The following is a 13,818-nucleotide window of genomic DNA, read 5'->3' on the forward strand; positions in this document are numbered from 1 at the left end:
GCAACGTTTTACACTGTCAGGGAAAAAAGGTCCCAGCCTATTCAGCTTCTCCTAATAACTCACACCCTAACATCCTCATAACATCCTGCTAAATCTTTTCTGAGTCCTTTCCAAAAGTGGCCTCACTAATACCCTGTATGAACACAACATGACATCCTATTGCTATACACAGTGATCTGAGCAATGAAGGCAAGTGTGCTAAATACCTTCTTAACCACCTGTTTATCCATGACACAACTTTTAAAGAACTATGTACCTGAACCCCTAAGTTTCTCTGTTTGGCAACACCACCCGGTGGTGCTGGAAAAGCACAGCAGTTCAGGCAGAGTGCCTGAAGGGTGGAGAGTGCCCTTCAGGCACTATGCCTGTATTCCTGATGAAGGGCTTTTGTCTGAAACGCGATTTTCCTGCTCCGTGGATGCTGCCTGAACTGCTGTGCTTTTCCAGCACCACTCTACTCCAGAATCTGGTTTCCAGCATCTGCAGTCATCTGCAACACCACCCAGAACCCTACCATTAACTGTATAAGTCCTGCCCTTGTTTGTTTTACCAAAGTAGAATACCTTGTGTTTATGCAAATTCAACTCCAGCCCATTGGCCCAGTTAATCAATTCCATGAAGTAGTTTTGAAATGTAGTGGGAAATGTGGCAGCCAAGTGAACAGATTTTTAAAATTTAATTGAGTATTAAATATTGACCAGGACACTAGAATTAACTGTTCTGCTCCTCCTCTTCATTGCATCATGGGATCTTTTCTGTCCACCTGAAAATGCAGACAGGGCTTTGGTTTAATCTCTGATCTGAAGAATAGTACATTGAATAGTGTGTCATCCCCTCAGTTCTGCACTGGAGTATCAGTCTAGATTCTTGTACCAGAGTCTCTAGAGTGGATGTAAGTCCAAATCTCTGACATTGAAACATTCCTTCAAACAGGTGAGATACCCATTCATCAAATACTTTGAGCAGTTGCAGCATCCACCATTTCCTCTGGCAGTTCATTCCACATACGAACCACCGTTGGGTCACTTTTAAATCTTCCTGTCCTCTCTGAAAAATAGGCACCCTAGTTTTGACACCCCTACCCTAGAGGAAAGACCTTTGCTATTCACCTTATCTATACCTCTCATGATTTTAAAAACCTCCATAAGGTCACCCTGCAACGTTTTACACTGTCAGGGAAAAAAGGTCCCAGCCTATTCAGCTTCTCCTAATAACTCTCACCCTAACATCCTCATAACATCCTGCTAAATCTTTTCTGAGTCCTTTCCAAAAGTGGCCTCACTAATACCCTGTATGAACACAACATGACATCCTATTGCTATACACAGTGATCTGAGCAATGAAGGCAAGTGTGCTAAATACCTTCTTAACCACCTGTTTATCCATGACACAACTTTTAAAGAACTATGTACCTGAACCCCTAAGTTTCTCTGTTTGGCAACACCACCCGGTGGTGCTGGAAAAGCACAGCAGTTCAGGCAGAGTGCCTGAAGGGTGGAGAGTGCCCTTCAGGCACTATGCCTGTATTCCTGATGAAGGGCTTTTGTCTGAAACGCGATTTTCCTGCTCCGTGGATGCTGCCTGAACTGCTGTGCTTTTCCAGCACCACTCTACTCCAGAATCTGGTTTCCAGCATCTGCAGTCATCTGCAACACCACCCAGAACCCTACCATTAACTGTATAAGTCCTGCCCTTGTTTGTTTTACCAAAGTAGAATACCTTGTGTTTATGCAAATTCAACTCCAGCCCATTGGCCCAGTTAATCAAGATCCCTTTATCCCTTAGATAACCTTCTTCACTGTCCACTATGGTGGACAGTTTTGGTGTCTCTGCAACTTCCTAATCATGCTTCCTAAATTCTCATTAAAATCGTTAATATAAATGAAATATGACAATGGACCCAGCACCGATCCCTGCAGAACGCCATTGCTCACAGACCTCCAGTCCGAAAAACAACCCTCCTCCACCACTACCTATCTCCTATCATCAAGCCAATTTTGTATCCTGTAGGCAAGCTCCATCTGAAACCCACATGATCTAACTTTATTCATTAGTCTACCATGTGGAACCTTGTCCATGGGTTTACTAAAGTCCATGTAGACAACACTTTCTGGTTACATCCTCAAAAAGAACTCCAGTCAAGATTTTGAGACATGATTTCCCACTGGCTATCCATAATCGGTCCTTGCCTTTCCAAATGCATGTAAATCCTATCTCTCAGAATCCCCTCCAGCAATTTACCCAATAATGATGTCAGACTTACCAATTTGTAATTCCCGGGCTTCTCCTTACATTCTTCCTGAAATAAAAACACAACATTAGCCATCCTCTATTCCATCGGCACCCCACTGTGGGTATAGATGATCCAAGTATCTGTGCTAGGGGTCCCTGCAATTTCTTTCCTAACTTTCCATGACATCCTGGGGTACACGTGATCAGGCCCATTGCCTTTTTGAGCTATTTATGCACACTGTGGAAGGTATTTTCCAAAGTTTTCCACTTACAAGTTACGTAGTTTTGCGCTCTCTAATTCTCTAATAAGTTGTGTATGTGGGTATACCTTTTTGGATTAATGGGATCAAGGTGGTAAACGTGATCAGGACTGTTTACTCATGAGGGTAAACAGATTAGGAAAAATGGCCTGTTTTCCTGATGTAATTTCAGTGTATTTCTTTATATGTATATTTTTATCTATTTGATTTCTTTCTATGCCTTTTGGAAACATCTCCATCACTCTTGAGCTGAAGCTTTTAGTAACACATCCAATATATGAGCAGAACAACCTATCCATTCATTCTTTTTCGTCTGTTGGAGGTGTTGTGTGTTTATGTATGGCCGTTTGACAGCTAATAATTTCATAGTTAAAAATCACACAGCACCAGGTGATAGGTCACAACCACCTGATGAAGGAGCAATGCTCCGAAAGCTAGTGCTTCCAATTAAACCTGGTGTTGTGTGATTTTTAACTTTGTACATTCCAGTCCAACATTGGCATCTCCAAATAATTTCGTAGGGTATCATGACATCTGATTTTGTTTGTTTTACAGAAAATTATTTAATGAAATTGAAGAAATAATAGCCATTTCTACGTTTTGATTATCTAATTTCTCAAAACGCTGTAAGAAATTTTGTAATTTTTAAAACTTTGACCACTGACTGAATCTCTGTAAAGCTCTCATAAGTTAAAGCCAGAACATTTTGTTTGTAGTCTGAAACAGCTCTTAAGAGCACTTGGTGCCAAGACAAAAGAATTCCCTACTCTTTCTTGATATCTAGCAATGCAAGGATCTTTGCTCAATTAGGAAACAAATGTATTATTAGTTGTTACCACCCCAATCCAAAGAGAAGAAAAAGACATTTGACACGATGTATTGGAAATAATTACTTTTTGACCAGATGAACTCTGATCAATAAGAGTGTTTTGAAATGTGATTATGTATGGGTTTTTAAATGATCAAAGTATATGGTCTGTATAGATAATAGCTGAAATAAATGAATATATGTGAAGTGATAATTGTGATTACTGAAACTATTTTGATTTCAGCTGATCTCCAGAAAATTCTTTCACAAGACCACCCTCCAGAATTCTCTGCAGATTTTTATGCTACTTATATTAACATTCTGCTTGGAGTGTTTTACCCTGTCTGTCGAGACTTAAAAGAGCTACGACATCTTGTAAGTTTTTCATGCTTTATGGGAAAGTGAATGTGTCTTCCCCCAAATTCCTCCCTTAAGTCCCTGAGCGCTATATCAACTGCATTCTGAGGAAGTCAAATGTCTTGCAGTGATGCTATGAAGTGGCCACCTAAATGGTGGCTGTTGGATGATTTTTACTGGCATTGCAGCAGTCCTGAGACAGGGAAACCCATCAAGTGGGATGTACTGTTGTGAACATATGGTAATTGACGAATCCGTCCAGCTCAGTAATAGAATATTGGAGTAGTTGCATAATGTAGTTTTTGTTACAGTCCTTGCATGGTATTTTGGAAAAACAGGCAGAAAACTAATCATCAGGATACATGAACATCAGCTAGCCACAAAACGACATGACCCTCTCTCACTAGTATCCTTACATACAGATAAGGATGGACACCACTTCGACTGGGACATTGGAGTTCAGGTTCACCGTTCTCTGCAAGTAGAGGCACAGGTAGACAAGGCAGTGAAGAAAGCTTTTGGCACACGGCTTTCATCAGTCAAGGCATGAGTATCAAAGTTGGGAAGTTATATTGCATTTATACAGACTTTGGTGAGGCTGCATTTGGAGAATTGTGTTGTTTTGGTCACCTTGCTGTAGGAAGGATGTTATTAAATGAAAAAGAGTTCAGAAGAAATTTACAAGTATGTTGCCAGGTCTCAACAGTCTGAGTTATATGGAGAGGTTGGACAAGCTCGGACTTTTTTCTTTAGAAACTGAGGAGGGTCCTCCTAGAAGTTCATAAGATCATGAGAGTCCTGGATAGGGTGAATGCACTCAGTCTTTTTCCCAGTGTTGGGGAATTGAGGATGAGAGGGGAAGCATAGAGGGGAAAGAATAAAAGAGAATCTGAGGGGCAACTTTTTTTACACAGAGGGTGGTACACATATGGAATAAGTTGTCAGCAGAAGTGGTTGAGGTGGGTACATTAGCAACATTTAAAAGCATTTGGACAAATATATGGATAGGAAAAGATTAGAAGGTTATGTGCCAAGTGCAGGGACATAGAGTTAGCGTGGACAGAATTTTGCCCGGCATGGACAGTTTGGGCCAAAGGGCCTGTCTCTGTACTATAGGATTTCATGATTCTATAAATGTTAAGCATTCTGGCATTAGAAACAAAGAGGGAGTTTGATAAAAATGGATTCTGTCTCGTAGTATTTACTGTTTTCATCATTGCCTCACAGGCTACTAAGTATAAAGATTAGATTAGATTAGATTAGATTACTTAGTGTGGAAACAGGCCCTTCGGCCCAACAAGTCCACACCAATCCGCCGAAGCGCAACCCACCCATACCCCTACGTTTACCCCTTACCTAACACTACGGGCAATTTAGCATGGCCAATTCACCTGACCCGCACATCTTTGGACTGTGGGAGGAAACCGGAGCACCCGGAGGAAACCCACGCAGACACGGGGAGAACGTGCAAACTCCACACAGTCAGTCGCCTGAGTCGGGAATTGAACCCGGGTCTCAGGCGCTGTGTGGCAGTAGTGCTAACCACTGTGCCACCGTGGGCAGCACGGTGGCACAGTTGTGGGCGGCACGGTAGCACAGTGGTTAGCACTGAGACCCGGGTTCAATTCCCGACTCAGGCGACTGACTGTGTGGAGTTTGCACGTTCTCCCCGTGTCTGCGTGGGTTTCCTCCGGGTGCTCCGGTTTCCTCCCACAGTCCAAAGATGTGCGGGTCAGGTGAATTGGCCATGCTAAATTGCCCGTAGTGTTAAGTAAGGGGTAAATGTAGGGGTATGGGTGGGTTGCGCTTCGGCGGGTCGATGTGGACTTGTTGGGCCGAAGGACCTGTTTCCACACTGTAAGTAATCTAATCTAACAATATATCTTGATGAGAATGACAGTTTTCTGCCAGATATTACATCAGTGTTTGGATGAGGTGTTTTGTTGTCCAGTGACCTGTTGTAGTATACCTTGCACAAGATTGCATACATTCATTTTCATTTCGAACTTTCTTTTCAATTAAGATGCCAGGCAGATTTTATTGAAATTCTATGAATACCACAATGTTTCCATGAGCTGACCTTGTATTATTTTCTAAGAAAGAAAATACTGCAGTAATCTGAAATAAAACTAACATATGTCAGAAAGCAGCAGTTTAGGCAACATCTGTGGAGGCTATGTAGATGTTAATTTGAAGACAGCTGGGGGTGAAATGGGAAATGAGTGCATTCTGTTAGTGTCTTGAAACATTCCAGCTCCCTGCAATCTTGTTAGAGGCAGATGAAGTCCAAGAGTGACTACTGGGCGGCAGTGGCTGGCAGTCGAGATCAATGAGAGGAATAAGTTTCAGAATCTAACTGACATTGAAGAAGACTGCCTCTCGATGCACATCCAGGTGATCCCAGTGCTATGGCACAGTCTGCATGCCTCAATGATAGGTTCATGGGTATGAAAGGCCACATCCGTTGCCCAAACAAATCCTCTAATGAGGTTTCTGATCAGTGTAATGTCTCTCTTGGCTTGGAACATCTATTTTTAAAATGTAATGCTTTTCTGCTGGGCTGGTCTGCCATTCAAAGCTGCCAGCTCTCGAGAGCATACACCCTGTCCTTAACTGAATGCTGGGAGTGACCAATCAGGAAGCTACTTTTTGGAAGATAATGCAGGAGCATATATGGCAGATGTGTGATGGATCAGGACCTGGAAATGATTCCCACTTCTGAAAATTTGTAAGCACATGATTCTAACTATCTTTCAGATCTATGACTTTTTATCAGAACATTGTGAGCTCAGTGGATCGTAGTGTATATGCTTGTGATAATCAGACAGAATTGGGATAAATAGGATGTATTTAGTAGCTATATTTAAAATTACTAGTGTTTGATTTAGTTTTGTGATTAAATATAATCACGAATTAAATTTTGATCTCGCTGCAAAGGTTTTGGTCCTGTTACAATCCAAACCCTTGATCATTTATGTATTGTTTTGAAATCTTCGTAAGTATGCTTCATTGCACCAACAATATGATTTAGTTTAAAACAAAGAGCTGCAGACTGTAGAAGTCAAAAACAAAAACAGAAATTGCTGGGAAGAGCAGTTTTGAAGAACGGTCACTGGACCCAAAATCTTAACTGCTTTCTCTCTAATGATGCTGTCAGACCTGCTGTGTTTTCCCAGAAATTTCAGCTTTTGTTTATTCATTTTAAAGTTGCTTTCTGATTATCAAGATTAAATGTGATAGCTGGGGAATGGAATTACCCACTGCACTATCAGTAACAAGCAGTTCCAAAGGGGAGATTATTTTCATTCTTTAATAAGATCTGGACATTGTTGGTAGGGCCAGCATTTGTCCTTATTGTCCTGAAACTGTGCTGCATGCTACACTGCATTGGGTCTGAAATTGTATGTAGGTCTGACTAAAGCTTGTTGGTCAACTAAAGGTTTTACAGGAATCACTGATCATGATCATGGAACTATGGTTGTGTGGCTAGATTGTATATTCCAGAATTCCCAATTGAAATTGAACTTCATGAATTGTCATTGCTGGTTTTAAACCCATGGCCCCAGAGCATTAGGCCAGCACTGTCTGCTCAGCACTGTCCTCATGATCTGTCCTACCTGACAACCTCCCTTCCCACCTGTCTGCTCTACCCTCCCCTCTGACCTATCGCCTCCATCCCCACCTCCATTCTCTCCGCCCTGGAGGCTTCCTGCCTCTATTCATGATGAAGGGCTTTTGCCCGTAACGTCGATTTTCCTGCTCCTCGGAAGCTGCCTGACCTGCTGTGCTTTTCCAGCACCACTCTGATCTAAACTCTGGTTTCCAGTATCTGCAGTCCTCCCTTTTGCCTAGTCTGCTAATCCAGTTATATCACCACTGCACCACCACCGGCCCTTGAATTCCACATGTTTTCAAGTGGAATTGTCCTTCCAACACTTGTCACACCAGTGTTCCTTATTTTCAGATCTTAGAACAAACTGTATTGCAATGTTGTGAAATGTTTATGGTTCTCTCACCTTTCCTCCTCTGATCACTTGGGATATCATTGTTAATTTATCAGTGAATTGAAAAGACTGAGGAAATACTGCTTGAAGATGATTAATTTAAAACTGCAAGGTCATTATTTTCTGATCAGCCTGTTCAGAGATGTAATCATACACATCTGGAATGGGTGAAGTTTGAATCGAGGTTTACAGGTGCAGAGGCAGAATACTATCACTGCACCACAAGTACCCTCCGGTATAACTTTCTTTCTTCTACCCAGGATATAAATTTGACTTAATGATGAATGGCAATGAATTGAATGAACATTGTTATTGAAATGTTCATCTGTTCTATTTCAGGCTGCATTAAATTTTCCAAAGTTCTGTGAACCTGTACAAAGAGGAGATGGTAAGCTTTGAAGAAGAGGATGAGAATAAACTTCCTTCTGCAAAATTGGTTTAATTATTATTAATTTCTATTTTAAGATTACTTGATAACTGGAAAATGTAAGTGACATATCGAGAATATATACCTTACTCCATCATTAATGTTGTACTGAGATGTGAATGCTATTATCATGTAAAGGAATTGAAAGAATATGATTTGAAGGAGCCTGTGTTGGACTGGGGTGGACAAAGTTCAAAATCACGCATCACCAGGTTATCGTCCAAGAGGTTTATTTGGAAGCACTAGCTTTTGGAGCGTTGCTTCTTCAAATACCTGAAGAAGAAGCAATGCTTCGAAAGCTAGTACTTCCAAATAAACTTGTTGGACGATAACCTGGTGTTGTGTGCTTTTTAACTTTGAAAGATAATGTAATTGTGATTTCTGTGCTTTCTGTCAAACCAAGGAGAGCATAACTTATTTTAATGACTAGCTGAAAATAATTGCTACTCTGCAAAATAAACTTGACATGCAACAATATGCAGTTACACACAGTGCCATTTAAAGATTCAGAGAAGAGCTAACTGAAGGAAATTGTTTGAAAACTGTGCATTTCTAAAATCGATCAGGACAATGAAGAGTATTCATCCATCCTTAATGAATTTTGAAGAAAGAACAGTTTTCCTTCCTCTTCCCAACACATCCAAAGCATGACAAATGGCTGAATATTTTACAGAACTCCTATACCTTTTTGTGACGAACCTGTTTCTTTAACAAGGTTATATAGTCCTTGTTTTTTTTTTTAGAGAGGTTGTAAATGACACAGGTTCCAAAAAGTTTGAGTTTGGATGGATTTTATGGCCAATTTGTTTACAAATAACAGCTACTGCCTCAGGCAGAATGCTTTCAAGTTTTATAAAAAACACTTGTATAATGAAAGGGGTGTGGCCAGTTCTCCCAGCTCCATTTTATCTTTGGTTTGGGTTTTAATTCAAGTGTGTGTGTTTGTGTGTGTGTGTGTGTTTGTGTGTGTGTGTGTTTGTGTGTGTGTGTGTGTGTGTGTGTGTGTGTGAGAGTGTGAGAAGAAAAGGCTGCTGGACCCTCTCGCACTCTGTCTTCTCTCTTGTAAGAACTTGTTTGATTCTTCCTTTTGTGCCAAGGGGTATTTATGGGAACTGTTACAAGTATTTTGGAACAGTGTCATTAAGCTGGGATAGTCTGTTGGGTTTTTGGATATGATAGGTTATTCGTTATTCTGTTTCCTGTTATTTGTATTTCATTCAGTAATCCTGTAAATAAACTCTTTTGTTTGAAACGAAGTAATTTGATCAGCTGATTCTGTCCTGGAATATCCACTGTACAAATACTTAAATCAAATAGCAAAGTTAGGTTCTGGGCTACCTTTTTGAAACGCTTTGAGGGGTCTGGCCTGGTTGATGACACTTTAAAGACCATAAAATGTTGGATGACTTTTAATCCTAAAAGCTAATTTGAGTTAACAGTGACTGTGTTCATATGATAGTCTAGGTTTTCTTTCATATCAGTTTGCCACCTTGTATTCTTCTGATAAGTGTCTCTTTGCTGGCACCGATGTTCAACGCACTTCCAGTCTCTCTTTGTAATAAATTGTATCGTGCTAGGAGTCTGCTTCCATGTGTCTCATACTTCTTTGTGACCAAACCTGGCTGAGTTACGCTATTGTAAACAGTGATATTTTTGCTTTTTGTTGCTGCTCCAAATAAGCACATGTTGGGTGTCAAATGCGATATTTTTATTTCCACAAAATTAACTTTTTAAATTTGCTATGTTTCTACACTGCTCACAGGAAAATAATTGCAACCACTATTTTCCTCTTTGCACTTCTTCAACTAAATTTGAGATGAACATGTCTGTCACTGTTCATCTCATTTATAAAATTGTTTTCTTAGTCAAGAGTCCTCAAAACTGGGCGCTAGCTCAGATTCAGTGGCTTCTGTTCCTTGGTTGATGTCGTTTCTGAATTTGACTGTTCAGTAAAGTGTGATTATGAAATCTGCTGCTGGGTTGCTTGGTATAGGCAATAATTAGTATGAAAACATGAATTGCAGTGTGTCTTGATTGGTCATTCATGTGATTAGTGTAACTTTTTAATTTCATTTCTACCATGCACAATTGGTAGTGATGAATGTAGCCAATCCTCTCATCTTGTAAGACCGTGTATGTTTGCCTGTATTGCTTGATAGATTCAAATAGGTTAACACAAATAAAACTTAATTCTAGATAGATATCATCACATACAATACCAAATAATTTCCTTGAGTTTTATTTTTTCTGCATTTTGCACCTTTCTGAAGGTATTAAATTGACTTGAAAGAGAATATTTGCTGCCATTACATCAGGATAGATATCCTATACACTGAATCTACTTTATTGAACAGTCTTACTATTTGACTACTGCAAAGATGAAAATGAGTTTTGCTCTAGCATTGTCAAGCCTTTTGCTCACTATGAGCCAACTATTTTCCCTCATTGAAAACTGGATTTTGAATCAAAAGGTTAGACATGCGATTTTTGCTGCCTTCGCTTTAAGGATGTAAACTCTACTAAATGTAGAGCACATTTTGCATCACTGCTCCTACTTATCTTCGTGTTCACAAATAGAATTTGGTTGCATTTTTTACCTTCTCTGAGGAAATTTAAAGTCTTTTAAGTTAGCCAGTGAAAATCAACTTTGAAAAAAGTTGAGAAATTGCATATAATTGAAGTTGTGCTTTAGTGGTTTTAAATTACTGTATCCGAGTAGCCCTTGATCACTTTACTGAATTGTTGCTTTTGACTATGTACCTTTTGTTGCATGCATCTCACCATCTCAATATGGCAATTGCACGAAATGTTCTTAGGTTTTTATGAATTCAATGTGCAAAGTAGCTTGTTGTCGCTCTATTTCAAAATTCTGCTTAAACCTTCAAGTTTTGGCATAATTTACTTGTATCTGGCTTGATGATATTATCACTTTAAGAGGTGTTTTTTGTCCTTTTTTTTATGAAGAGAGGTCGAGATGGAGGTGGCGCGATGTCTGTCCTAAGTAAATAGCTTGTGAGGCTTTGGGGATTTTTATAAAAAAGTTGGAACAATAGCTAGCATGACACCCTTGTTTAAAAAGGGAGTAAGGCAAAAGACAGAAAATTAGACTGATGAGCCTAACCTCGGTTGTGGGTAAGATCCTTGAATCCGTTGTGAAGAATGAGATTTCTGAATACTTGGAAGTGTATGGTAAAATAGGGCAAAGTCAGCATGATTTTATCAGGATGGCACAAGTAGTGTTCAGCAAGGCTCAGAATTGGGATGACACGATATCACCTTTATACATTAATGATCTAGATGAAGTAATTGAGGGCATTCTGTTTAAGTTTGCAGATGATACAAAGGTAGGTAGAGGGACAGGCTACATCGAGGAGATTGGGACGTTGCAGAAGGATTTGGTCAGGTTAGGAAAGTGGGGAAAGAAGTGGCAAATGGAGTGCAATGTGTGAAAGTGTGAGATCATGCACTTTGGTAGGAAGAATAAAAGTATTGGCTATTTTCTAAATGGGGAGAAAATTCAGAAGTTTGAAGTGCAAAGAGACTTGGGAGTTCTAGTCCAGGATTCTCTCAATGTAAACTTGTAGATTGAGTAAGTAGTTAGGAAGACAAATACAATGATGGCATTTATTTTGAGAGGACTTGAATATAAAAGCAGGGATGTACTTCTGAGGCTCTATAAGGCTCTGGTCAGACCACATTTGGAGTATTGTGCATGACTTGGGGCCCATACCTCAGGGAGGATGTACTGGTCCTGGAGAGTGTTCAGAGCAGGTTCACAAGAATTGTCCCAGGAATGAAAACCTTAACATAAGAGGAATGTTTGAGGACTAGGGTGTAGGTTTGCTCGCTGAGCTGTAGGTTTGATATCCAGACGTTTCATTACCTGGCTAGGTAACATCATCAGTGGCGATCTCCAAGTGAAGCGAAGCTGTTGTCTCCTGCTTTCTATTTATATCTTTCTCCTGGATGGGGTTCCTGGGGTTTGTGGTGATGTCATTTCCTGTTCATTTTTTTGAGGGGTTGATAGATGGCATCTAGATCTATGTGCTTGTTTATGGCATTGTGGTTGGAGTGCCAGGCCTCTAGGAATTCTCTGGCATGTCTTTGTTTAGCCTGTCCCAGGATAGATGTGTGGTCCCAGTCAAAATGGTGGGGGGGTTTTTTTGCATTTCTCGACGTCACAGTAGAAAGAAAGGACAAGGGAGAATTACAAACCTGCATATACTAAAACCGACAACCACTTACCAAATACTCAACTACACCAGCAACCATCCCAACACACACAAACGAAGCTGTATCAGAACACTATTCCAATGAGCCACCACACCCTGCAGCACAGACGAACTTCGAAAAACAGAGGAGAACCATCTATACAACGTATTCAAAAAGAACGGATACTCAAAAAACACAGTGCGCAGATTCCTCAAGAACAAACCACGACAAGCAGACCAAACACAGCCAGAAACCCTAACCACCTTACCATACATCAAAGAAGTTTCAGAAATGACAGCCAGACTACTGAGACCCCTCGGAATCCTAGTAGCACACAAACCCATCAACGCTCAAACAAAAAACTAACAAACTTAAAAGACCCAGTACAACCCATGGACAAAACCAACTTCATCTACAAAATTCCATGCAAGGACTGCCACAAACACTAAATAGGACAAACAGGAAGAAAGTTAGCCACCAGGATACATGAACACCAGCTAGCCACAAAAAGACACGACCCCCTCTCCCTCATAGCCCTACACATGGATGAAAAAAAACCCACCATTTCGACTGGGACAACACATCTATCCTGGAACAGGCTAAACAAAGACATGCCAGAGAATTCCTAGAGGCCTGGCACTCCAACCACAATGCCATAAACAAGCACATAGATCTAGATGCCATCTATCAACCCCTCAAAAAAATGAACAGGAAATGACATCACCACAAACCCCAGGAACCCCATCCAGGAGAAAGATATAAATAGAAAGCAGGAGACAACAGCTTCACTTCACTTGGAGGTCGCCACTGATGATGTTACCTAGCCAGGTAATGAAACGTCTGCATATCAAACCTACAGCTCAGCGAGTAAACCTCAACCTGAGCTACAAACCTTCACAAGCCTTGTGTTTGAGGACTCTGGGTCTATACTCAGTGAAGTTTAGAAAGATGAGGGGGGATCTAATTGAAACTTACAGAATACTAAATGATCTGGACATGTTGGGAAGATGCTTCCATTGATTGAGGAGACTAGGACCTGAGGGCATAGCCTGAGAGTAAAGAGAAGATTTTCTGGAACAGAGATCAAGAGGAATGCCTTCAGCCAGAGAATGATGAATCTATGGAACTCATTGCCATGGACGGCTGTGGAGGCCAGGTCACTGAGTATATTTAAGACAGAGGTAGATAGGTTCTTGAGCATCAACAGGTTCAAGGGTTATGGGGAGTAAGCGGGAGAATGGGGTTGAGAAACCTATCAGCCATGATTGAATGGCAGAACAGACTCAATGAGCTGAATAGCCTAATTTCTGCTCCTATGTCTTCAGGTCTTATAATAGAAGCAGCGTGAAGGGGCGGGGTCAAGCTTCACCAGAACCAGGATTTTAGTTTAACTTTCAGTAGATGCTGGGATCTTGAAGCTAGATGTGGAAGCTGTTCTCTCCCTGTTATAGCTAAAAGCTTGGATTTTCTTTCTGATGCTAAAATTGCGTGTGAGACTTTCTATTTTACTGAATTTGC

General features: G+C 40.6%; 1 protein-coding gene across 4 annotated transcripts in view; it reads left to right on the top strand.

Moving 5' to 3' along the window:
- Positions 1-13,818, top strand: part of orc5 (origin recognition complex, subunit 5) — a 118,273-nt gene that overhangs the window by 49,995 nt on the left and 54,460 nt on the right. For 3 of the 4 annotated variants that reach the window (XM_060843153.1, XM_060843152.1, XM_060843156.1), the window contains 2 exons: positions 3,545-3,675; positions 8,001-8,049. The exons of the other annotated variant lie outside the window; for it this stretch is intronic. In XM_060843153.1, coding sequence (XP_060699136.1) covers positions 3,545-3,675; positions 8,001-8,049 — 180 coding nt within the window. The remainder of the gene's footprint in view (positions 1-3,544; positions 3,676-8,000; positions 8,050-13,818) is intronic. 4 annotated transcript variants of the gene reach the window in all.

Source organism: Hemiscyllium ocellatum, chromosome 23, assembly GCF_020745735.1.
Source record: "Hemiscyllium ocellatum isolate sHemOce1 chromosome 23, sHemOce1.pat.X.cur, whole genome shotgun sequence".
NCBI lineage: Eukaryota > Metazoa > Chordata > Chondrichthyes > Orectolobiformes > Hemiscylliidae > Hemiscyllium > Hemiscyllium ocellatum.